General features: G+C 54.7%; 2 protein-coding genes across 3 annotated transcripts; one reads left to right on the top strand and one right to left on the bottom strand.

Moving 5' to 3' along the window:
* Window positions 1-1,126: 1,126 nt before the first annotated feature.
* On the bottom strand, window positions 1,127-3,208 carry LOC118691264 (C-factor-like). Of its 2 annotated transcripts, none has more exons than XM_036390394.1 (6): window positions 3,062-3,208; window positions 2,653-2,704; window positions 2,301-2,488; window positions 1,843-2,001; window positions 1,634-1,753; window positions 1,127-1,332 (listed from the first exon to the last, which is right to left on the bottom strand). In XM_036390394.1, the coding sequence occupies exons 1-6, from the start codon at window positions 3,206-3,208 to the stop codon at window positions 1,219-1,221; spliced, it is 780 nt and encodes a 259-aa protein (XP_036246287.1). In that variant the 3' UTR covers window positions 1,127-1,218. The 2 variants fall into 2 exon arrangements, with proteins under 2 accessions (XP_036246287.1, XP_036246288.1); XM_036390395.1 differs by having other exon boundaries at window positions 1,127-1,325; window positions 1,639-1,753.
* A 6,883-nt stretch (window positions 3,209-10,091) lies between these two features.
* On the top strand, window positions 10,092-15,334 carry LOC118691461 (C-factor-like). Its single transcript, XM_036390670.2, has 6 exons — window positions 10,092-10,318; window positions 12,537-12,588; window positions 13,317-13,507; window positions 13,826-13,984; window positions 14,255-14,365; window positions 15,056-15,334. The coding sequence occupies exons 1-6, from the start codon at window positions 10,172-10,174 to the stop codon at window positions 15,167-15,169; spliced, it is 774 nt and encodes a 257-aa protein (XP_036246563.1). The 5' UTR covers window positions 10,092-10,171; the 3' UTR covers window positions 15,170-15,334.
* Window positions 15,335-25,946: the final 10,612 nt, after the last annotated feature.

The following is a 25,946-nucleotide window of genomic DNA, read 5'->3' as shown; positions in this document are numbered from 1 at the left end:
TCCACCCACTCAGGATTTACACCAACCCTTGGATCCAGGAGAAGCAACCTCACCTGCCCTTCAAACTCCAGGCCATTGATCCCGGCTGGGAGCCAGTCCCTGTTTCTAAAGGGCAAAAACCCTTGGCGGTTTCAGGCAAAATTCTGCTGTTCTCAGGAAATCTAGTGCCACAAGCCAGGAGAGGATGTTGTGGTTGAGGAGGGAAGGAGCAGCATGTGGAAGGGATGTGGAAAGCTCCAGGGCTCACATGGGCTTGACACCTTCAGAAGAAGGGCTTTCTGCATCAGACCCACACAGCACTGGGAACAGGCTGATCTCATCCCCCTGCCCTGATCCCCTGGGCCAGGACATTCCTCACATGGCCACGAGCAGACGCTCTCTGCCTTGAGCTGGCCTCCTCCAAGCCAATGCGCATTCCCTGATTGTCAAGTGAAACAAGGCTCCCATGCAGGGAAGCACACCCAGAGGATCCAGTCTCCTGGCAGAAGGATGGGTACCTGCATGGCCAGCACATCACCAGCTGCTGGCCCAGCCACCCACCCCCTGCCTGGTTCTCTCTCCCAGGTGGAAGCAGAGACTGGGACAGCAGCAGTAAGGACTGAACCTTCCAGGAGGGTCGTTCAGATGCTTTGTCCCAGGACTGAGTCCCATTTCTCATCTTCACAGGCATTTTCTGCCTAGGAAGTGTCTCCTCTCCTCCTGGGAAATGTCTCCTCTCCTGCCCACCCACTCCCTGGCTTATGCTAGCAGGGCTGTGCCTCTTCCAGGCGGCCCAGGACATGGGGATGAGGTGCTTGGCTGTGGAGCTTCAAGAAGAAAAAGGCTTGGGAAGCAACTTCTCTCTCCTTTCCCAATCCACCTGTGGTCCCCTTGCATCCTCCACGTCTGTAAACTCTGGCAGCTGATGCCTCTATGCTCTGTCTCCACAGCCAGTCTTCCCTCCAGTGCCTCCTGGAGGGGAGGTCTCCAGAGGGCAGTCACGGTGCCATGGCACCTGCTGGCTGGAACTCATGGGGATGCCAGTGACAGCCATGGGTTGGGGCAGCTGCGGGCACCACCAATCCCCAGTGCAGGAGTGGGATATCTGGAGAGGGTCACCCCATGAGCTGGCACTGCACAACAGAGCTGGAGGTCTCAGCAGGAGTTTATTGAGGATGTGGGGGAGGTGGGAGCAGTGCCAAAGGGACCTCTTGGCTGCCAGGATCCTGCAGTGGTGCCTCACCAGGGGATGACGTTGCCTTCCCAGTCCAGGAAGGTGCCGGTGTCCTTCTCAGAGAGGGAGGAGAGGACCTTCAGCATCCCTTGCACGCTGTCATCCACTGTCACTGGGGGCTGTGGGGCACAGGGGGAGATGCAGCCCATGCCCAAGGCCTGGCTGAAGGCCCTGGAGCAGCTGGAGCCAGGGGAAAGAGCTGCTCCAGGGCAAAGGGAAAGCTGAAAACCCCAGGGGGAGGGACTGAGACGAGAACTGAGGGCACGGGGACACCCAGCACCCAGGACCAGGACAGCGGGAGCTGCCCCAGCAGGGATTGGGCAGGCAGGGAAGCCATGGGCAGGGGCTCAGGATAGCAACTCCCACCCATGCAAAACCAGCACAGAAGCTCTGATGGACCCGCCCCGGGGGAATTCCTACCACGCCTCCGGCAGAGCTGCCCAAGTCAGTTTGCACCCAGCCGGGGTGGAGAGCGACGCAGAGGATGCCGTGCTCCTTGTACGCCAGGGACTGGCACTTGCTCAGCATGTTCAGAGCAGCCTGAGGAGAGACAATGCAGGGACGGTGGTGAGAGGGGAAGGGGGGCTGCAAGGGAACAGCTGGGCAGGGAAAGCAAAGTGTGACAGCACCTTGCTGCAGCGGTACGAGGTGACTTGTATCAACTCCCAGCCAAAGGCAGAAGCGATGGAGCCGCCAATGCTGGATATGTTGACGATGGCAGCCTTGCTGCAGCTCAGCCCTGAGCCTGGGCTCCCCTGGGCAGCCTTCTTCAGCAAGGGCAGAAATGCCTGCGAGGAGACAGAGGGGACAGGAGCACACATGGACAGGCAGGGGAGAAGCTCCTTCCACAGTGGGCAACATTGACACCAGCACTGGGGGAGCATCCTCCCTCCTCTTCCCTGCCGGGCTCCAGCTCCTGAGCTCCAGGCCCATGGCTCCACAAGCTTCTCATTAACTGAGAGCCCATCAGGGTACCAGAGCACTGACAGGAGCCCCTCCCACTGGCCCTTCACTCCCTCTGTCATGTTCAGTTTCAGCACATGGGAAGGGATCCTTCTGGAGCTGTGCTGTAGTGCTGGGGACTCACCTGGCCCATCAGCAGGGGTCCAACTGTGTTGGTGGTGTAAGTCTCAGTCATGTCCTCCAATGTTTCAGCCTCAAGCATCTTAGGCTTGACCATTCCAGCATTGTTGATGAGGAGGTTCAGCCCAGAGCTCCCCAGGCACTCCTCAACCTTGGCTGCAGCTGCCTTGATGCTGGCAGGGTCGGCAATTTCTGCAGAGCCAGTACACTGGAGCTCAGTGACCCTATGGTGGTTTGGGGTCCCCTGTGTCCCCCAAAGGAAGTGCCCCCCCAAGCCTGCCTCCTGAGTGAAGCTCCCAGGGCTGTGATGAGTACCCAAGCATTCACCAGAGGAACTGGGCCAAGAGAGAACCTACCAAGAGCGATGATGACCAGGTTGGGATGTTTGGAGGCCAAATTCTGTAGGTCCTGCAAGAAGGGTGATGACTTTGGTATCAACAGGCTGGAACAGCATTACCAAGGCTCACCCTGCTAAGCCAGCCAAAGCCTGTGTCCCTCCAGCTCCATCCCTGCACCACCAAGTGCCCAGCACCCTCCTCCAGCTGCCCTGATCCTAATACAGGGGGAACACTCCACAGCTCCTGCACACACCACGTATCCCCTCCATGCACAGCTGCTCCCATGTTGTCTCAGCCCAGCTGCCCTGTGCCACAGGTGCCCAGCTGAAGCTCCAGCCCCTTGCAAGCACCAGCCCTGTTCCAATCTCCCCCTGGCACCGAGTGCTCCCATCCCCCAGCACAGCCCCTGCCTCCCGCCCAGCCTCACCTGTGCTCTCTGTCCCTTGGGGTCCCGACAGGTTGCAAAGATCCACTGAGGTGGGTTTGGCATCCTCAGGAAATGCTGGACAAACCCCAGGCCGAGTCCCCGGTTGGCCCCCGTCACCAGAACGGAGTGGACATGGAGCCCTGCCATGTTGCTTCTCTCTTCATTCCAGCTTGCACTGTTTACACAGCTCTCTAATATTTCCTTTTAGCATGACCCACCCCACCCACTCACAGATTGCTCTAATGGTGGCTTCTCTCTGGGAGGAGTAACTGCTCCAGCTCTTTGAGCTCCAGGACATGTCCTGGCTGGAGACCAATCCTTGTTACCTATCAGCAAAATCACTTGGCTTTTCCAGGAAAATTATGCATTCCTTTCAGGGTAACCTGATACCATAAGCCAGGTGGGGCTGTTGTGGGTGAAGAGGGAGGCAGCAACATGTGGGTTGATGTGGGAAGCTCCATGGCTCAGGTGGGCTTGACACGTTCACAAGCATGCTGTGGGCTTGATGGTCTTTGCACATTGTACCAAGCTGTGCCTCAGGTGACCCTGAGCAAATGTTCTCTGCCTTGTTCCTGCTTTTTCCAAGACAATCACCTCTCCCTCATTGTGGAGCCAAAGACCTGTGGAGTGGGAGAGCAAACCCAGCGTGGTGTCCTGGCAGGAGGGTGGGGACCTGCATGGCTGGCTCCGCACCATGCTGCAGGTCATGTGCCCCATCCCCTGGGGTGCTGTCCTAAGCTGAACTGTCCCTTTGATCAGAGCCACAGAGGACTCAGGCACCTGGGACATTTACCTGCAAAGGCAATGCCCTGCTCAAAGCCTATTCTCCACCTCAACTACTGCCATGAGGCACTGACTGTTCTGTGCTACCACCAGTGGAGCCCAGTGCTGGTCAGTACCTCAAGTGACGCATTACAAGACTGCAAGGCTGGATCAGGCGTGTGTGTACATCATGTGTTCCTGCCCCACTGTAAGTGAAGATCCACTCCCAGAAACCTCTTGCCAACCCCTTGTCCTCCTGCATTGAGTCCCAGAGCCATTGCACAGGCTGCTCACATGTCATCTTGTGCCCCAGAATATCTTGGCAGCAGGTTTAACCAGAACAGCTTCCCCCAGTGGCAATGCCAAGAGTGTCTCCATGCTCTGGCAGCAGCTGATTTCCTCCTGCCCACTCCAGTCTGTTTGCTGGGGCTCAGCTGGCAGACACTGTGAGATAAGCAGGTCCTTTCCTGCTCAGACCTGGGAGCACCTGCACAGGGTACCGTCCCCAAACCCATTTGGGAAGGTGCATACTGGCATCTTCCATAGTGAGCTGATCCCATATCTTCTCTTTGCCAAGTCTGAGCCTCTCCTTAAGTTCCATGCAATTAATTTTTTTCCCCACTTTGTTTCCTTGGTCAATTGGATCTCTGCTACTTTTTGAATTTTCCATATTGGATTGAGACACTTCTTTTCCCTTGTGCATTCCTACCACTTACCAGCAGTGCAAAGCTTTGGGCCTTTCAGTCTCTCAGACTGATCTCTCACTGAGGATCTCCCAGATGGCTGGACTGGCATTCAGGCTCATAGATCATTTCAGTATTTCCTTTTCAATGATTACAGACCTCAACTATACTTGCCAGCAGATGCACCAGAGCTCAAATCCTCCAAACAGACTTCCATGGTTTTCTTCCTCTACATAGAGGACAAGGCCATCACCCACAGCCTGTTTGAAACCTCCACAGTGACTCAGAAGCAGGTAGCATCAGAAAGCAAACAATTAACATTTTAAGTCTCCTATTTTTGCTGTGTCACCTCATTTGAGTAGCCTTCCACTGTTTTGGAGCTGTAACTTTGTTATGTTGACTTTACTTTGGGGCCATAGGCTGCATTATTGATTATTAGAGTGTAAACAAGCACTGCTTCACCAGGAGTCTAAGTCCAGCCTGGCACGAAGAGGCAGAGGGGAAAAAAACCAGTCTCGCTGCCTTGCAGCCCAGTCTCATCACAAGGGCTGCTGCTGTCCCCAAGCCTCTGGAGAGGATCTTGGTCCAGCTCCTAAGAGGGGATTCAGGGGCTTCCTTTGCTCTGAAACGTTCTTGCATGGTCTAAATCTTAAGCTGAGCATTTAAGTCCTCAGAATTATGGACTCATATAGGTTGGAAAAGGCCTCTAAGATCACTGATTTCAACAATTAGACTAACAATGCCAATTCCACCACTAAACCACGTCCCCAAGTGCCACAACCATGCATTTTTTAAACACTTCTGGGATGGTGACACCACCACTTTCATGGGCAGCCTGTGTACCAGTGCTTGAAAGTCCTTTCTGTGAAGAATTTTTTCCTAGTATCCCATTGAAACGTCCCTTGGCACAACTTGAGGCTGTTTCCTCTCATCCTGTAACTTGTTACTTGGGAGCAGAGCCTGACCTCACCTGGCTCCACCCTCCTTGTCAGGGAGTTGTAGAGAGTGATAACGGTCCTGGTCCCAAGTCTCGTTTTCTCCAGGTTGAGCCCTCCCAGCTCCCCATCAGCTCCTCATCACACTTGTCCTTCAGACCTTCCCCAGCTCCACTGCTCTTCCCTGGACACACTCCAGCACCTCAATGTCTTTCTTGCTGTGAATGGCCAAAAACTGAACACAGGATTCAAGGTGCAGCCTCACAAACACCAAGTTCAGGGGCACTGTAGCTCTTCTCCCACGAGCCCCAGGCTGTTGCAAATTTACCCAAGGATTGTTTTCATATTGCTACACTGGGAATACTTGCAGCCAGTTTTCCAAGAGGCAGTCACACCTTCTCCACTCTCAGTCGCTGGAGGCTCAAGTGTGCTCTCAGTCACTAAGGTGATTGCACAATGACAGTGCTGCTGACAGAAACATGGAGGAACATGCTTTTCTCTGCCTGCCAGGGGAACAGGGGAGTGGCAGAATTAATTTTAGTACATTTAATCTACTGTAAATAAGAAATAAACTCGCTGCTATTTATCACTGATTTCCTCCTTTTTTTTTTTTTTTTTTTGTCCCTTGCTCCACAATGCATTCAGGTCTGTCATCACCTATTAGTCATTTGCTAAAGAATCAGTAGATAGTGGTAAGTGAGCCATCCACGAAGAGGTGGGGTGAGACCAACCCTGCACTGTAACTGAAGCTGGGCAGTACCCACCCTCCCTGATTACTTTTCTTCTGGGCTGAAGAGGATTAGTGATCTGGGGGAGTTGGAAACCCACAGCAGGAGGTTGGAACTACGTAATGTGTAAGGTCTCTTCCAACAGAAACCATTCTGTGATTCCATTATATGATTCTATGAGTAGTGACACCCCATTGTGAAAGGATGCAGGGTCTGGGGGAGCTTACCTTCAGCTCCCAAGTGAAGTTCCCATGGCATCATTGTCACAGCTTTGCTATTTTCCAAGCAGACTCATCCAGGTTACACCTGCATTGTATCAGAGATGGAGAGGGATTTTGGACAAGGGCACAGAGTGACAGAACAGGAGGAATGGCTTCACACTGACAAGAGGGCAGGGTTAGATTGGGTATTTGGAAGAAATTCTTCCCTGTGAGGGTGGGAAGGCCCTGGCAGAGATTACACAGAGAAACTGTGGCTGCCCCATCCCTGGAAATGTTCAAGGCCAGGTTGGGGGGACTCTGAGCAACCTGGATGAGTGGAAGGTGTTCCTGCCCATAGCAGGGGTTGGAACAAGATGGTCCTTAAGGCTCCATGCAACTCAAACAATTCTGTGATTCTATGACTGAGGATTTAAAACGCTCACACTGTCCATGCAACCTCCCTTGGGCCACAGTGTTTTGACCTTGTGCCAGCCTGGGGCCTCTCATTGGGTTCAGAAACACTTTTTGGGCATATTCCCCTTGCGACAGCAGCCAAGATGCCTCAGCTACCTGGGTGCAGCAGGGCTGGCAGCACAGGGACAGAACTGCCTTGCCAGGACCCATGGGCACAGCACAGATTCTCACTGACCATTTCTCCCATCCTCTAAGGGGGTGGGTGGCTGGGTTATCCTTCATGCTTCAGCACAGTGCCATGAAGAGGGACCTCAGAACCACCAAGCCAGATGAATTTTCTTTCCCACTATTAGATTTGCTAACAGGGATGGCTGAGGATGGGCTGTCACGTGTGGCAGATATGCTCCCTCTCAGGAACACTAAGGCATAGGCTAAATGACCAGCTTGTGACTGCCTTGGTTTGACATCCAAGTATTGAAGTGAGAAAAGGAGGCTCAGTAAGGTTTAGGAATAGATAAATGGTAATGCAGATGTTAATTTGGGAATCCAGCTGAAAAAAATCATTAAGTCTTATTAAGGAAAGATATTTAAGCAGGAAAGAGTGAGTATAATTTTTAAATTAAAAAATATTTAAGGGACTATTCAAAATTTACTCCTTTTTAAGAAGTTAAAAGCTGAGCACCATGCTACTCCAAAAATGCCATGCCAGCCTAAATGATGTGACCCACTGCCCACACAGCTGAGCAGAAAAAATACAGTCTGTGAACAGCAAAAACTCATATTGTTCTGTAAGAAGCTGTGGACACTGGTAGAGTAAAAGGGGCTGCATTAGTATTTTATCAGCAGAAATTTAAACTTACCATAGGTGTTCATTCTGGTTTCAAACCATATTTATAAAAAGGGGGAAAAAACCCACTTACCATTTTTTCTTTAATTAAGATATTTCCCCCTCTTTCTCTAGCTGCATTATTTTTTAATCCAGTAACTTAAAGCAGCACTTAGGATGAATCCATCAGCTCAGTGCAAAGGACATGTGCCCACATGTTCTTTACAGTGCAGAAACTTCAATCAAATTACAGCATCAATGAGCTGATAACAGGAATTACTAGTTTTGATTTTTAGCTAAGTGAACTCAAATACTTCTTTGTATTCTTAGGGAGGTCTTAAGGGAAATTTTCCACTCCTAAGTGGAACATTCTAAGATTCTATGATTTATACCTTCAAATGCTCCAAAATTCACCAATATCAGACTTTACCAAGCAGCAGGGAGTTTCCCAGTGCCTGTTGTAGTGAAATTAGAGTACTTGGATAAGCCTTGGGGCTTTTATGCTTTATTATTACTTGTTGGTGGTTTTTTTTGGTTGCATTTTTCATCATTACCTGCTTGAAGCCTCCCAACACTTAACTAGCAAGGTTTTCGAAGAATGGATAATCCTCTATTTCATTCATGGGGAGCAGAAGCAGGTCAAGCAATGCCCACACCAGCCCGGAAAGTACTCAGTTAATGCTACTTGGAGCTGCCTTTCTTTCAGGGTTCACATCAGCATTCAGAACAGGCTCCTCCTGCCCTCAGCTGCGGCTGCACTTTAACTGTTTCTGCACAGGAGATGCCTGTCTACGAGGCTTTTTCAAACAAGCACTTTTCAGGAAGAGCTATAAATGTAATTTGCCTGCAGCATGCAGGATCTGAGTGGAACAGGTGGCCAAACTCTGGCTGTGGTTCACCCTGAGTGTTGGTACCCCTTGGTCATTATTTGCTAAACTTTGCCATAGACAGAGCAGCATTTCTGCTGAGAAGTCACTGAATTAATGGCCTGAGCACAGAAGGAGGCAGGAAAAAGAAAAGGGGATCCAAATATCTGCTAAAAGAAAGGGTTTTTTTTCTTAGTATTTAGTAGTATAATCAAACATTTATTTTTATTAAATTCCAACTTCTGTAAAAGAAAAGTCTAAAAGCATTTTAATGTCCTGAAGTAACCTGGGGAGCAGAGGCTCCTGTGTACTTGAACCACCATGGAGCAGGATAGAGCTAGCACAAATCACCTGATGCTATCACCTGACTGATATAAATATTTAGTTTCTGATGTATTTATCAGTATCAGAGATGTTTTGTGTGGTGTTTGTCAAACAAAGATGAAAATAAGCAACATAAATAACAACCCTTATATACATCAGAGTTGCTCAGTCATTACTTCACTGCTTAAATCCCAGTTGTGTGCTCACCGTAATGGGATTTTAATGGGTATGAGGCTGTCCATATAACAGCTAAAAATAAAACAATAACACCCACCTCCAGGCTGGCAAATGCAGACCCCCTCCAGACACTGTCCTCCAGCTGATGCTGATAATCTCTTTTCTGTTCTCCTTTTTCCCTCCAGCCCTGTTTTCCCATCCCTAGATGCCAGCAAACCTTTTCCTTGCTTTACTCTACGCTACCCCTTTGGCGCAGCTGTTCAACCAGGTACCTGATAGCGACAAAAAGAAGGAGGAAACATCCCTCAAAACACCTGCAAGCCCAAACTGCCCAAATCATTTGGGTGGTAAGGAACCATAAAGACCATTTTATTCAACCCCTCTGCCATGAGCAGGGACACCTTCAGGCTGCTCCAAGCCCTGTCCAACCTGGCCTTGAACACTTCAAGGGATGGGGCAGCCACAGCTTCTCTGAGCAACATGTGGAAGGGCCTCACCACTCTCACAGGGAAGAATTTCTTCCAAACACTCGATCTAACCCTGCCCTGTGTGAGTTTGAAGCCATTCCCCCTTGTCCAAAGTCCTCCTCCAGCTCTCTTTGAGTCCCTTGAGGCGCTGGAAGGGGCTCTAAGGCTCCACAGAACCTTCTCATCTCCAGGCTGAACAACCCCGACTCTCTCAGCCCATCTCCATAGGAGGGGTGCTACAGCCATTTGTTTACCAGATTTATTGCATCTGATGGTCACGGAAAGAGGCAAATCATGCGCATTTATGGGCAGGCAATAAAAACAGCTTGTAAAGGGGCTGGCACTTTCTCATGCTAAACGGGTTTAGTTTGGGTTGGGTTTGTAGTTGTTTTTTTTTTTTTTTAGTCTTATCTACGGTGAAGATTAGTGTGCTAAAGGTGCTGCAGACACCACCCAGACCCGCTGCAGGCTTTCTCCCTCACGCGCCACCCTCGGCAAGAATCCCCTCAGCCGCCCCGGTTCGCTCCGAGACCCCGCGCTCCTCCCCTCGGGCGCGCCAGGGCTGGGACGCGGTTCTTGTGTTTGCAGTGAACATTAGGTGGGCAGGCACACGGCCACACAGACAGACACACACAGACAGACACAATCCCGCCCCCCGGGCTCGGGGCAGCCCGGTGCGGCCCGCGGGCTCGGGAGGCGGCGCCAGGCAGGCCGGGCCGCGGGCGGCGATGGCGATGGCGGCGGCGCGCACGGTGCTGCTGACCGGCTCCAACCGCGGCATCGGCCTGGAGCTGGTGAAGCAGCTGCTGGGCTCGCCGCGACCCCCTGCCTGGATCTTCGCCACCTGCCGGGACCCCGACGGGCCGCGGGCACAGGTCAGTGCGGGCCGGGGGCGGCGGTGACGCTCGGCCCCTGTCACCGGCCTGAAGGGCTCGCTGCTGGCGCGGGGCTCTGCTGCCCGCACCGTGCCCTGCCCCTTGTGAAAGTCACCTGAAGTGCAGCCAGCGGAGAATCGGCCGGGTCACCCTTGAGGCCGCGCCGCTGGGCTGCCCCGGGCCGTGCTGGGTGTGCCCGAACCCGCCCTGCCGTGCCAAGGCTTGGCCCTTTCCCCCGGGCACGGGCCGAGCTGGGCTGGCCTCGGGGCCCGAGGCGCTGCTCGGGCCGGTCCTGCTGTGGCACGCTGCTCTCTGCAAAATCCCGAGGTTCAGAACATGGGATTTCCAAACGTGGTGGCCTGTGGGATCCCCCTGTCCCTGCTTTCCACTTTGCTGAAATGGGAGAGACTGACACATGTTGCTTGTGCAGGGAATCACAATTCTTCCCTGTTCTTCCAGCTCGCTTTATATCCAGCTTGTCTTCCTCTGCTTGCTGTGTCCCATTGAAATACTAATAGGGAGAAACTTGCTCTCTGATAGATCCTGGCTCCAGCTGATTTGTTTGTTGCATCTTCTTGCAAGTGTGCATTATTCCATGTCAGCAGTAGTCCTGGGGCAGTGAGAGCCCACCCTACTGCCAGCCCGGGGGTGCTCAGCTCCTGCTGTGGCTGGTGCCCAAGCTGTCTGGGTCAAAGATAGGCCAGGGCTTTTATTTTTGCCCCATTCTTTCTCCCTCAACTTGCAGGACTCTTGCAGGGCAGCAATGAGATCAGGGACTTTTTTCAGGGCTGGTCTGGAGCCAGTTTTCCTACAAGGTGGTCCTCATGCAACTCTCCCAGCCAGGGGATACTTCCCTAAGCGTCGTCCAGCTGTGGTAGGGTGAGAGCAGTGTCATCAGGGTGCTGCTGAAGTCCGTGACCACAGGACAAAGACAGCAGAGGCCACATCACTTCTCCTGCCCTTTTGTGCCTGGACCAGGTGTTGGGGTGGGGGAAGCTCCTGCTGGGATGGTATGGGGCTGTTGAGGGAAAAACAGGAGAGGAGAAATATCTGTTGACCACCACAAACAAATTAATGGATTTAACATGATTTCCCGGGGCTAATGTGGGAAGATGGGGTCTGGTGAGGGAGCCCAGAGATAACTGATAGTGAACCGTGGCCAGTCTCAGCAGCTCTCCTGCTCTATGTTCCTCTCAAAAGAAACCACCAATTTGTATTTCTCCTGTGGGCATGTTTGGAAGAGGTTTTTATTTGTAAAAGCAATCCTTTTGGGCACATTAAACAAGGTGGTTCGGTTTCTGCTGTCTGAAACCTGCTGTAGTTGGAGACTCAGAGCAAAGAGCTGCTAGGAACTGTGAAGTAGAAAGTTTCCTTGCTGAAAGAGCTTCTGAATCCTCCACTGTGGGAGTTGGCACAGGCAGGCAGAACAATCGATGGCTAAAACACAAAGAGTAAATTTATTTCTGTTATCTTGATAACCAGGGGATCCCTGTTGCAACACCAGGCAAAGGTACAGGGAGGTACAGAGAGAGAGGAGACACAAGTACTATTAAGATCCATGCTAGTGGTTCATTGGCTGCTGTTTACATGGTTTATCAAGTGTTATTCCCAGCTGTAAGGTCACTTGAAGGATTTACAGTCCTCCTCCCGAGACTTCAGCTTTTCACCCACTCCACTCAATGTCCCCACGAGGTGAAAACAACCAATAAAAATGTGCAAAGTGGTTACATTCACTAATCATTAATAAAGTCCAGAGTGAGTGGATCTGGGACTGGCCTATCCAGGTGTGATTTCCTCACAGGTCAAATCTGATACTGGCACTCACAGGTATTCCTCTTCCACCTCATTTCCTGCAGCCTCTGGAAGACACTTCTGGCTGTGTCCCCAGCCAGTTCACATCATTTCCCTGGTAAACTGGTCCTTCACACTTTGCTCCCATCATTTGCTGTGGCTCTGGCTGGGCTGTGGATGACCCTTTGGGAAAGTGACCACAGTATCTTGCAGTCATGGCCATGGCATGTGCTGAGCACATGGCGCATTGCTTTGTGGAGCCTGGGAGAAGCCTGAGAGCCAAGGCCAGTCCCCATTCCAGCTGTTCACAAGCACTGAGTAACACCTGGACAATGTTTCCCTCAGGGTGGGCCATTGCTGGCACCCCAGCATGATGCTTGGCATCACCTTTGCCTCATGCTGATTGTTTCCATGTCTCTTTTTGTAGGAGCTGAGAGATCTGGCATCCAAACACCCAAACCTGGTTCTTGTAAAGCTGGGTATGTGTGCTCTGCCTCTGAGCTGGTAAATTTGTGACTACCAGTCATGCATGCCCCATTTCTCCTTCCCTCTCTCCCTTCAGGCTGTACATGGGGATCCACTTCTTCAGGGCTTCTTCAAGTCCTGCTGCCAAAACCCCAGCTTCTCCAGACCCCTCTCAGCCTCAGTACCCCGTTCCCTGGAGCCTCCTTGCCTCATGGCCACAGGACCAGAATGTTCTTGAGATCCATCCTGGGCAGCCCCCTGGCTCCCCCAGATGAGTGACCACATCCCTGCTCTGCCTTGATCCCAAGTCTTAGGCAAGACCAGGAGGGCCTTGGGAGGAAGGCAGCTCCTGTGGGAATGCTGTAAGATTAGCCCAGATCTTGAGAAGGTGCAGAAGGACCTTGCAGAGCCATCCCACAGCAGGTCCCAGCACATTTCCCCTGGGGACTTGTCCCCCCGAGGCTGCCCTGGGGTCTCCAGAAATTGTTCAGACGTAGACTTTGGAGCAGTGGATGCTGAGAACTGACACACAGCAGCGGTTTGCCCCCACGGTGGGCTTTTCCTGGCGGGGGCCCTCAGCTGGCGGCGGAGGCGGCGGTGTTGGGAGGATCGGGATGAGTCGGAGCTGGTTTCGCAGCACCATCTGCTGCCCGTGGATGGAAGGGCCGCGCGGCTCGGAGCGCGCACATTTCCTCGGCGTCCTCCCCTCCCGTGGCTCTCAGACTGTTCTCTCGCTCTGCAGATGTGGAAAACCCCTCGGCTATCACCGATGCGGCGAAGGTGGTGGAGGGGAAGCTGAACGGGATGGGGCTGAACCTGCTGATAAACAACGCCGGCATCTACACCCCCACGGCCTCGCTGGACACGGTCGATGCTGAGGACATGGTCAGGACCTACAAGACCAATGCAGTGGGGCCAATGCTGATGGCCCAGGTACGGGTGAAGCTCTGGGGATGAAATTTGGCCCAACTTGAGGGTGGCCCAGGCTGTCCATGGTCATGAGGGAAATCTTGGAGGGCTTTGCCAAATTTCTGGGGGCTGTGCCAGGGAGTGCTAGGGCTGCTCTTCAAGCCTAAGCCTTCTGCAGCCTCTCTGAATTGTGCAAGTCTAATTGGGAGCAGGCAGGGCCACTGCAGCAACACCTGGGCTCTCCTGACATCCTGCTGTTCTTCCTCACCCTCCCTGGGTTGCAGTTGCTGTAAGTGGGACTGGCTTGAGGCACAGGTGTCCCTCTAGGTTGTTTCTCTACAGGCCTTCCTGCCTCTGCTGAAGAAGGCTGCCCAGGACAGCAAAGAAAAGGGCCTGAGTTGCAGCAAGGCAGCCATCATCAACATCTCCACCATCTTAGGGTCCATCAAGAAAACACCTGATTCCTTCTTCCACCCTGTCATCTCCTACCGCTGCAGCAAGGTATGGAGAGTCATGACCTGCCCCAGCTCCTGAGCTCCATGGGGTCAGAGCTGCCCTTGACAGGCTGGATGTCAGGGAAACACCTGGCATTGAGAGATGGAGGGAGACCCCAAGTTCCCAGGGCATCTTCATGCCCACCCAGGGGAAACACACACTGTCTCTTGAAGAACTGGCATTGCTTTGTCTCCCTCACCAAGAGGCAGCAATGGGTAGAGAACCTGGTTCATAGAGGTTTTGCTGCCCATGGATGATGCTTGCTTCCTCACCCAGGCTGCCCTCAACATGCTGACCATGTGCCAGGCTCTGACCTACAAGGAAGCTGGGATCCTGTGTGTGGCACTGCACCCTGGCTGGGTGAAAACAGACATGGGCACACAGGAGGTGAGTTCTGGCCAAGCAGGTCAACAGGGAACACATGGGTGGTACCCAAGGCTACAAACCTGCCCAGGAGGTGGCCCAGGTGGCCAAGATGGCTCTCTGGAGGGAGGATCCACGTGGAAATGAGCTGCCTCTTGGGCTCCAAGTTGCCCATGTCTGTGTTGGGCGCCTGCAGAACATGTGGATACTGGGACGTCTGGGAAATAGCATCAGCACATATCAGGCTGCTTGTTCAGGGGGAAAAAAGGGGCTTTGGGCAGCCTGAAAGATATGCAGAGAACCTGGATCCAACAGAGCAGGGAGAAGAGGAGCAACACCATCCCATCCTGTGCCCCACTCCGTGAAGAACTGCAGGTCCATGAGGTTTCCACTCATCCTGCAGGATCCATGTTTTGCAGTAGGGGTGGTCCCTGCAGCACTGGGGTTTTGAGAAGGCTGCACAAAGCATCTCATTTGCAGCAGGGATCTCTTCCTGTTTGGTTAAACCTGTGGCTGGCTTCCCAGCCCAATCCACCTCCATCCAAGCCAGCAGTGCAGATACCCAACCATCCTCCCACACAGTGGATTTGTCCCAGCTCCCATGGCTCTCTGCTCACTCTGGGTGGAGGGAGCCTTGCTGTCACTGCCCATGAGCCAAGTGGGTGCTGCTGGATGGCCTGGAATGATGGTGGTGTCTCATTCTTCCCTTTGCAGGCTGACCTGACAGTGGACACAAGTGTGCGGGGGTTGTTGTCTGTGCTGCCAATCCTTTCTGAGAAACACAGTGGGACTCTGGTCAACTGGGAAGGGAAAGCCATCCCCTGGTGACTGCTCTCTGTCCCTGTGAGCAACTCCACGCCACGGGACTTCAGGGTGCTCAGCCCTCTGTGGTCTGCAAGGGACCTACCTGGGACTCCAGTGGGTGGGCAGGGTGTGATCCCTGCCTTCAACTTCCTAATAAATAAAGTCACTTAGTACCTGTGCCTTCTCCCAGCTGCAGAGTCTCTACTCAGACTGTCTTGCCCCTGCAAAAAATAGCCTGGCATTAATGGTTGAACTTGATGATCTTGGAGATGTTTTTTTCAACCTAAATGATCCTGTGATCCAAGCAGTCTGCCTGCCTTGTCTTCAGCTGCTCTGAGCAGATGGGGACATGTAACTCACCCAAAGCTCCTGCTGTCCTGCCTGGCTGCAGGGTGTGCCCAGGTCTGCCTGGTCTCTGCCATGCTTCCACCAAAGCATGGTGTATTTGCCATAGATTTCTTGGGATGACTTTGTGCTGGACATGCTGTCTTGCTGTCTTTGGGAGCAGCCTCATGGTTGGAATGGGAAGACTGGGCACTACAGTCCAGTTCTGCAATCCCAGGCAGAGAGCTCTTGCCACAGTGGTGCCCCAGCTGGGCATGGTACCCCTGGGTGGGGAAAATCTGGTCCCATGGGGGATCACTGCATGGGAACAGCAGTTCTGTGGGATGGAGAAGCTGAGAACCTTAATAAGGTGGGCTGGGCAGCCCTTGACTGCAGGAATTTTACCAGGAAGTGGTAACTGCCCCAGATAAATGGATTTTGGGGTGGTATTGGGGCTTTGCCCTTTCTGGAAAGAACTCCTCTTAAAGGAGCATGGCCAAAAGGAGCCAGGACTCCTGCAAAACCAAGCCTGGTCTCTGCTGGGCAGAGCAACCTGCCCTGCAGGACAGGCAACCCCCTGCTCCTTCCCTCAGAGGCCACCACCTTTTCTTCCTCATCTGGAGGACCAGCTGAAGCATCCGGGTCCCTCTGGGTCTGGGCTATGGTTTTACCTCTTTCTGGAGTGGCAGCTTGCCTGACACCAAGAGGTGTCCACCATTCCCCATCTGGGAATCTTGAGGCCATGCCTCACCTGGCTGTGCCAGAGGAGCTGTGTTCCCCATGCCCAGGCTGAAATGCTCTTTTCCAAGCCTGTGCTGTGCTTTCCAAGGCCCTCAGGAGCCAGCACTGCCAGCAGAGCACCCACATGAGGCACCCACTGCTGCACAGGTGCCCCCTGCCAGGGAGACACTGACCTCAGGAGCCTCATCCTCCAGGGAGCTCTGAACCATCTGGGCTCTTCCACATGATCCAGCCACCTGATTTCCCATGTCAATGCTTGCTCTTTTCTTTCCCAGCTCATATCTCTGGCACGAGTGGTCAGTGCCAACTTGGGCACCTCCCTATCAGCGCTGCAATGGCAGCAGGAGGAGGGGAATCCCTGGGAAGGAATGGCTGAGGGACAGGAGCGTGGGTGAGGGGCCTGATCCTGGCAGTGCATTGCTGTGCTCAGCCCAGTGCTGGCTCAGAGACACGGCCAAGCCTCCCCCGAGTTCCCTCCCTGCCCCTTGGCAGAGCTTTTCCTGCCCCAGTTACTCCACACAAGCCAGCTGGAGCCCAGCCAGTCACCACAGGCTGGCTCCATGCCCATCTCTCTCCGTGTTCCTCCCTTCTGTCCCACGCACGTGCTGGATCCTGGGAGATGAGCAATGCCAGGGATCCCACCATGGATTGCTGACAGTTCACAGTCATTGTCCCCCTTGTGGCCATTGCCAGCCCCATGAGATGTGTGTCACTGCTCCCTTGGGAACACGCAGGAGACAGGACTGCTGACAGCTGGGACAAGCTCCATCACCTGGGGCATCCCCTGGGATGTGGTCAGGTCACCAGGGCATGGGAAGCCCTGTGTTCTGAAGGTGGTAGGAGGAGGAGTGGGAAGCTCTGCAGGTGGAGTCCAGTCTGGCAGCACTGGGCACAGCTCCTGGGGAGAAGAACTAACCCAGTGGTCTCACTTAGGGTGCTGGGATAGCAGACCAATTCTGGGCAGAGCCAAGTGGAAACAGGTCAGCTTCCCAGTTTTCAAGCCAACACAAGACTGGGGCAGGATAAACCAGCTGGGACCTCTCTGCAACTGGGATTCACCCCTGGTGAGTGCTTTGCCTTTGCAAGTACAGCCAGGTGCTCTCCAGGAGCCCATCCTTCCACCCTCTGAGACAAGGCTCATCCCAGGGAGCACATGCTGGAGCTAAGCCACCAGGGACTGTGCCACCCATGGTAACTTGGAGGCCAGGGACCCCTGAGAACTTTAAGGTGCTGCAGGGCACGTGTTCTTCAGGAAGCCTCAGTAAAAGGCCAGATGGGCAGGTCTCCCTGCTCAAATGCTTGCCAAGTGGTGTTGGCTTTTCCTTTGCACAAGTTCCGGGTGTTTGTGCTCATGGAGCTGATTATCTCCCCGTTTCCTCTCCTGCCTGATGTTTCCTGCCTCCCTCCCTCCCTTTTGCTGGTTTGCCCTTTGTGTCAGGCTTATTTCCTGGCTCTGGGAAGTGTCAGACCTCAGTGTCCCCCCTGCCCCCTGGGATGGCAGCATAGCCCTCTGTCCTTTCACTGGGTGCACTACAGTGCCCCAGGAGACACTTGAGCTCCCAGCTCCCCCTGACCAGCTAGCTGCTCCCTGTGAGCACAGGCAGGTCTGAACAGAGCAAGTGTGATTTAGGATCCATCTGCTTTTACCAGCTGATCCATCTCTATTCTGAAGCTGGGGCACAGGTGCCAGCGTTGGTTCCAGCAGTGGGGAAAGCTGGACAACTCCTTGAGGACTCTTCCTGAGGCTGCACAGGGTCATGGAAACATATCTGGGGACTTCCAGAGACCATGGGTAGGGAAGCTGTCACCCAGAGCAGCTCAGACAGGCTCCCCCAGCCTCTCTGGAGCCATGGTAACATCTGGGAGCAAACATCTCTCTGCTCCAGGGAGCCCAGCAGCTCTCCAGGCTCCAGGGATTGACCTCAGTGGTCGGAAAGGCCCACATTTCCCAGGCTCTTCCAGCAGCTGCCTTATTCCAGACCAATAGCCACTGGCAAAGACTTGTTGCACCAGGAGCTGGAGTCAGGCAGGTCTGTGGGTTGGGGTAGGAGCACTGAGGACATCAGGACTCCTGACCTGACTGGCCAGGATCAGGGCAAGACCCATTTGAGAGAAACCCTCGCACACCCGAGTGGGGCAAATGGCAGCAGGCAGAGCCTCTGTGAAAGGCAAAGGCTGCTGCAGGAGGAGAGGGTAAAAAAACGGAAACGAAACGGAAAAGGGCTGCTCCTGTGAGAGCCGTGCAGCTGCGGAGGTGGAGCACAGACAGGTCACAATCAGCCACACACGAGGAAGTGCTGGGACACCAGCCAGCGTGGCCAGGCTGCAGCAGCTCCAGGTGCTGCTGATCTTTGCTGAGAAGGACCAGGAGCAGAGGCAACCAGAACTGCAGGGACCTCAGCCAGGACCTGGAGATCCTCTTTGCAGGAGTCGTCTTCCAGCCAAAACTTCCTTCTGCCAAGGTGTGGGCGCTGTCTGGGATGGAGGGGATGGGGCAGCAGGATGGTTGCTGTGGGGGCCATGTGCTGGGTGGCACTGTGGTACTGGGGGGCTCTGAGGCCTGGGTGACCATTCCCACAGCCCCCAGCAGTGGGAAACACTGATGCTGGGAAGGCTGGACTGTCTGGGAGTGCAGGGTTTGGGGGTGCTGGGGGCCAGGGCTACCATCAAAGCACAGGGACCCAACTTGTGTCCGTGAGAAATGAGGCTCTGGAGGGGGAATGACCCGGTCCCTGCAGCATCAGGGCTGCTGAGGAAGCTGAGTGGGACCAGCAGATAATGTGCTGAGGCTTCCTCCTGCACAGCTGCAGCTGCAGGGCTGGAGTTGCTCCATTGCTATCAGCCCCTGCAGAGCCCAGTCCATCCCTTCTCCCTCCCATATTATTGTCTGCCAGGAGGAAGCAGCTCACCCAAGTCCCACCTCAAGCTTTTAACCCACTGATGCCTGCCCTGATGCTCTCCACTCCCATCAGCCAGAGCCAGGCAGGGTTCACATCTGCCCTGGGAGGGTGGTTTGGTACTGGGAGCTTGCTCCAGGCTTTACCTCCCTGGCAACCAGAAGCACCACTTGACTTATCTCCCCCAAGCCACCTTGTGTCCCATGGGTCTCCCACAACCCTTTTTGCAGAGGGCAGACACTGATATTGCCACCCTGAATGCTTTAGATGCCATAATTCCCTCCTTCCTCTCTCTTCCCCTTTTTAGCTGGTTGGATCCTGTCTTCTGCTTCCTCTGGAAGCCCCCTAGTCTGCTGGGGGGGGGCACCATGGAGACAGCAGCTTTACCAGCTCCACACAGACTTAACCCAAACCCCTAATAAGGGGTTTGGAGGAAATCCATCTTGAGGAAGAAAAATGCAGCACTTCTCCAGCTTCGTTTGACAGGCTGGGATTTAATCAAACCCTGGGATGTCCAGAAGTGCTCCTTGGGGAAGTGGAAGTCAGACAGAACATCTCAGCAGCCTTCTCCAGATTGTCATCTTCTCACACAACTGAGCTCTGCCAAATTTTCCCCACTTCTCAACTGGCAAGGAGGGGACATCGGTGTCCCATCAGCACAGGCTGGGCTGTGCCCTCCCTGGTGATGACCACCGAGGGACACCTTTCCTGAGCATCAGTGTCCCTGCAGGAGCAGAGGTAGGTCAGCCAATGCTGAGCTTGATGGGGTGAGCAGAGATCCTCCCTGTCCCCTGTGAATGCACCACAGATGTTGATGAGCCCATCACATGCCCCCAGTGCCCCCTAAGAATAAACCATCCTGCTCTGTGCCCTGGGGCCCTGACACTGCCACACCCATGGATCTTCAAAAAAAAACCCGTTTGGGAGCACAGGAGGGTGCACCCATGGGTCACAGAGAGGTGCTCACCCTTCCTCCCACAGCTGGGCTCTGCCCATGCCTGTGCCCCCAGGGATGCCCACAAAAGGGATGATCCCTTGGCCATAGCACCCAGTCCTGCTCTGCAGGGTCCTGCCAGGGGTTTGGAGCAGGTCAGCCTCTCCCTGCCCATCCCAGGGGACCAGCTGGGCCTGAATTTCCAGCTTTGCAGAACAAGTTCCCGGGTGGCTGCACTTGGAGCTGGCACAGTGCCGAGATGCCAGCGTGCCTGACCAGTGCTGTGAGCATGTGGGGGGGCTGTGGGAATGGTGATGGGGTTCAGCCAGGCATGCCATGGGCTGGGGCAGGCTTCCTGCTGCTGTCTGCAGGACTGAAGTTGCTAGAGGGGTCATCTCCTCAGGCCCAGAATGTCAGCACACAAATGTATCTGTTTCAACTCTCGACCCAGACCTGCTGCCCTGGAGCATCTTCCCCCTTTGTTCTCTCAGGGGAGTGGAGTTAAGACCCTGTGATGGCAAGAACAAGGATCCAAGCTCATTCTAATGAGTTCTCTCCCCCATGTCCCTCTCCTTGGAGCCAGGGAAGTGACGCTGGGGAGGAACTTGGCTCCTCTTGTTTGTTATTACAGGATAAAATTACCCTTTAAAGCAGAGCCAGTGCTGTCAGGGCTGCATACCATCCGGGAACATCGCTCCTTCCAGCGGCTCCACACACTTCTGGGTATTGTGCTTGCACAGAGCCAGCCCAGCCCTGGTCACAGCAAGGGGGACGCAGGTGGGGGGATCCAAAAAGAAGTTTCCAGGCTCTTTTCCCACCCTGGGAAGTTTGGGAGCATAGGGAAAAGGCCTCTATGTGAAGAGGAGAGCTTTTGTGACTCTGGGATGTGTGGAAAAGAGGAGCAGAAAGCAAGGGCTGGGATCAATGAAAGGGAAGGGGGAGGTGGATGTCATTGGGGGTGTTTTGGGGTTTCTCCTATCTCCTGGGATGCTCACTCTGGCTCAGCTGGGGAGCCTGTGGATAGAGCAGCCTGCTGGTTCCCACTGTGTGCAGGCTGGGCAGTGGCGTGCAGCTGGCACCCATCTCAGCCCCCCACAAGTCCAGGGGCAGCTCAGGCATCTCCAGGCAATGTGAGATGGTAAGAGGGCTGGCTTCTCCTTCGAGCTCCAGCCTCTGTCCCTGGGGTCCCAAATCCAGGGGACCCCTCTCTCCTGTGAGCTGGATTCCCAGGAGACACGCCAGCACCCCAAGGCTTTGGAGGACATGGGGTTTCCTTAGTAGCAGCCTGGCCATCCCACCCACAGCTCTGGAGGTGTCTGGGGGCTCGCTCGGGGTTTGACTGCCCCATGCTGAGCCATGACGTGCCTGTGGGGTGGAGGGGAAGGAAGCTGACCCCGTGGAGCCGAGCCAGGGAGAGCTTCCTGCAGGGAGCTGCAGCCTCCAGTGCCTCCCGTGCTGCTGCAGATGGCTCTGAGCGCGATGGAGAGCAGGCAGAGAGGGCTGTGCGAGCCCAGCACGATGGAAAGCAGGCAGAGGGCTGTACGAGCCCGAGCAGGATGGAAAGCAGGCAGAGGGCTGTGCGAGCCCAGCACGATGGAAAGCAGGCAGAGAGGGCTGTACGAGCCCGAGCAGGATGGAAAGCAGGCAGGAGGCTGTGCGAGCCCAGCACAATGGAGAGCAGGCAGAGGGCTGTGCGAGCCCAGCACGATGGAAAGCAGGCAGAGAGGGCTGTGCGAGCCCAGCACGATGGAGAGCAGGCAGAGAGGGCTGTGCGAGCCCAGCGCGATGGAAAGCAGGCAGAGAGGGCTGTGCGAGCCCTTTGCAGCCGCTCCCCAGCCTGGCATCCGCCGGCTCGGAGCCGTTCAGGAGGCGAACGCCAGCTGGGGCCCTGACACCGCCACCTCAGCGGGGTGTCGAGGGAAGCCTGACTCATCCCCAGCAGGAGAATCTGAGACTTGCAGATGTAAACAGAGCTGGCCCTCGCATGCCAGGACATGTGACAGATACAGGAGAGACCTGCTGGAGCCACAGCCTGGGGCTGGTGGCATTCACACATGTGCTAGAGGCATGAACAAGAGCTGGAACGGGCCCTGCTCAGGAGCATCACTTGGGTGGGGAGGATGTGGCAGGATCCCTGCTATCAGCCTGTCCCCTCTCTGCTGCCCCTACCCCATGGCAGCTTTTAGCAGCTCGTTTTAGTCCTGGTCTTTCTGTTTGACTGCCACTGCTTTCTTCCAGGGACACCCCTCCCAGTACAAATCCATTTGGGCCAGCAGGTCAGGAGAGGTGGAATAACTGCAGGATGACCAGGGCAATGGTGGCCTCACCACCTCTGGAAGTATTAAAAAAAAATATGTATGGGACATCTGGGGGATGTGGTTTAATGGTGGGCTTGACAGTGTGGAGTTAATGGACTTGATAATCTTAAAGGTTTTTTCCAACCTTAATTTTTCATGAGAGCAAAACTCCTGAGATGCCAGCCCACAATACCAGCTTCAGAAGCAGAGTGCAGCCTGTGGTGTCAGGAGGTCTCCATGCACGTTATACTGGGATGGAGAGAGCATGGAAATGCCAGTCTGGGAGCATGGAGGGTCCCCAAGTGCCTGTTCCATCTCAGGAGCAGGGATCACTCAGAAACCTCACAGTTATTCAACACACTCTCCAGCACGTGATTTCCCTTGGGTTTAGATGTGCCATGCTGTGGGCTCCAGGCTGGGAGAGCTGCAGGCCAGTGGGGAGAGGAGATATCACAGCCACTTCCTATCCTTGCTTACCCTGCACAGCCGGTTTCATTTCCTTAATCCCCATCCCAGCATTTTCTTTGTTGTTTTCTTTGGAGGGGAGGGAGCTTTGCTGGAGGCTGCTGCTCACTGCAGTGAAGGAAGCACTTTCACACTCTGGGAGACCAGCGTGGACCGGTCTGTTCCCAGGTGGGCTCACTCTGCTCTTGGGTCCAGCAGGCGCTGCTCACAGGGGGACAGGGACCCCACCTCAGCAGTGGAGCAGATCAGGGTGTGTGTGACATCCCCTGCCCTGCTTGGGAGGACTATATTTACATGCATTTGCATACAGCTCTGCCAGATTTGCAGACTCAGCCTTGCTAAAACACCTCGTGCTCCAAATGGCCTTTTGCTCTCACATCCTTACAGCACCAGCTTTGGGGCAATGTGTTCCTACCTCAGGCAACTGGATTGGCCAAGCTTTGCTTCACCTGGTGCAATGTTGAGTCCTCAAGGCTGCAGACACCTCATCTGTGCCATTGTCCAGCTGTGCCAGTTGCCCTGCCACTGGCTACGTCTGCTGGGCTGGGCTGGTTTTGGGCTTGCCCACAAGCTCAGCCTTCCTGCTCAGTGCTGGACAACAACAAGGGACTGTAGGAATCTTGTGAATCATGGATACTTTTGGAGTGATCCTGTGGGTGTGTGTGTGAGCTGGTTCCTGCTGTGCTGAGATGGGCATGGCTGCCTGCTTGCAGGAGGAGGAGTGGTCCCAGGGGATGTTCAGCACCCTAGGCTGAGCTGGGACAGCAGTTGAGGATGCTGCCAGCAACTTTCCAGGGGTGCAGAATGGACAGAGGAGAGCTGGTTTGTGGCCAGAGAGTCTGGACCAGTGCTCTTCTGCAGCTCCTTACCCTCCTGGCCCATGCTGGGGCTGAACCTGATGAAGTCACAGTCTGGATGTCCTGGCTTTGCTGCAAAGCCCTGACCTGGATTCCAGATTGCTGGCCAGAATCTGGGAGAGCTGACCAGCACCCAATGCTGGCCAAGACTGAGTGAATTTGTGGCCACTCTGGGGGTATCCTATCTTTCCTTTTCCTGGCCCTATGAGCAGGCAAAGTGCTGGGACACACAAGTCTGCCCCATGGAAAGGGACAGGCTGGGTCAGGGCCGTGCCCCAGCCTGCTACCACTGTGAGCTGGCCCCGAGTGTGTCAGGGAAGGTTTTCCAGCAGAGCTCAGAGGACCTGCTGGCACAGCCTTTCTGTGCTGCTGGCCAGTTCCCGAGCACGGCCAGGGCTCTGGTGAGTCAGCTGGAGCAGCAGCTCACATTGCTCATGCTGCATCAGCGCCGCCCTGGCTCCCTTAGCTTTTACCAGGTTGTGTTTTCCAAAAATGTGCAGCTGGAGGGATGGGGAGCTCGGTGCTGGGATGCTGGATGCTCATCTCCAAGGTGGTGGCAGGGATGGTGGCAGGGATGGTGGCAGGCTCTGTGGAGGCACCTCAGCTGCTCACAGGGGTGGTGGCTGGGCTCTGAGTGTGCTCAGCATTCGTGGCTGTCCCGGTGCAAGGCTTGGAGCCCCGGCCTGTGTGTGCCTTGCTCCAGCAGGAATGCTGAGCATGCAGCAGCTCCAGCCTGGAGCCAAGGGCTGGCCTCCAGCCCTCCGGAGAGAGGGGAGAGGAAGACGTGGCTCCAGGCCCAGCCTGCAGTGAGAAGAGCAATTTGGGCAGAGACCCGCGGTGCGGGGCTCCACTGACAGCTCAGGCCTTTCTCTGCACCACAGGGCGGCTGCAGGCAGCTGGCACGGCTGCTGCTGAAGCTGCCAGGAGCAGGGGAATGTGCTTGGAGTGGTCTCGGGTCACCAGGCTCTGGAAAGGTTGGATCCTGTGCTGGGAGGAGCTCATTAATAGCAGCAGGTTCTCAGACAAAGTGCCCTTGGGCTCAGGGACTCTGTCCTGCACCAATGCCCAGCTTCCCAAGCAGACTGCTGGGAAGGCTCCCTCAGTGGCAGGAGCCCAGGAGTATCCATGTCCATGCTGGGAGGGTTAGCCCAGGAGTATCTGAATCCATAATGAAAGGATTAAACCAGGAGTACCCATGCATAGCCATGCTGGCAAGATTAGCCCAGGAGTATCCATATCCATAAAGAAAGGGTTAAACCAAGATTATCTGCATCCATGCTGGGAAGGTTAACCCAGGAGTATCCAAATCCACGCTGGGAGGTTTAACTCCTTTCTGCCAGCAGGCACCATACCTCCATAAATCCAGGAGGGAGTTTTGGAGGGCAGGCAGGCCAGGGGTGCTGCCGGAACTCGGGCAGGAGCCTGTCCTTGTTTTTGTTTGCCAAGCTGGTCCGTGCTGAGCAAGCTCCCAGAGCAGCCAGTGCAGTGTGCCAGCTCTGACCTTGGCACAGGGAGTGCTTGGCTCCCCAGCCCAGCCTGGCAGGGCAGGCAGGCGTGTGGCTGAGGGGAGGGTGCAGTCCCCTCTCCTGCTGTCTGCAGGGATACAGCTGCTCCCCAGCAGCAACCAGGAATGGGGCTTAACTTGGGATGGTGGTGCATAGGTAAGTGGAATGTGGTGGTGTGGGTCAGTCTACCTCCAGGCACCCCAGGTTTTTACTGAGAAGGTGGTCAAACCCTGGAACAGACCTCTTGGAGAGGTGGTTGGTGTCCCAAGCATGTCAGTGCCTCAGAGGCATTTGGACAATGCCCTTAACAACATGATTTAACTGACCTAAATAGCTCGGGCACTTGGCCCCAATAATCCTTGGATGTCACTTTCAACTGAAAATTTTCAGTGGTGACACCATGTACAGGGTGTGGGTGGGATCCAGCCCCCCACTTGATCCAGGTGGGATGCTGGATCAGGTGATGACAGAGTGGCACAGTGGCGCTGACCACACCAAGCACAAGGTGGGTCACCCTGGTGGTACAGGGACAGTGTGGCACTGGGACCTGCATTCAGAATGGATTGAGAGCAGCCCTGAGGAGAAGGGCTTGGGGGTGTTGGTTGTACAAGAATCTCAACGTGACCTGGCCACGTGTGCTGGCAGCCCAGAAAGCCAAACGTACTCTGGGATCCATCCTCAGCAGAGTGGGCAACTGGCTGAGAGAGGAGATTCTGCCCTTCTGCTCTGCTCTGGTGAGATCCTATCTGCAGCACTCCATCCAGTCTGAAGCCTCAAAATA

This window comes from Molothrus ater, chromosome 12 (assembly GCF_012460135.2).
Source record: "Molothrus ater isolate BHLD 08-10-18 breed brown headed cowbird chromosome 12, BPBGC_Mater_1.1, whole genome shotgun sequence".
Lineage (NCBI taxonomy): Eukaryota > Metazoa > Chordata > Aves > Passeriformes > Icteridae > Molothrus > Molothrus ater.
This window is presented reverse-complemented; position numbering and strand designations above follow the sequence as displayed.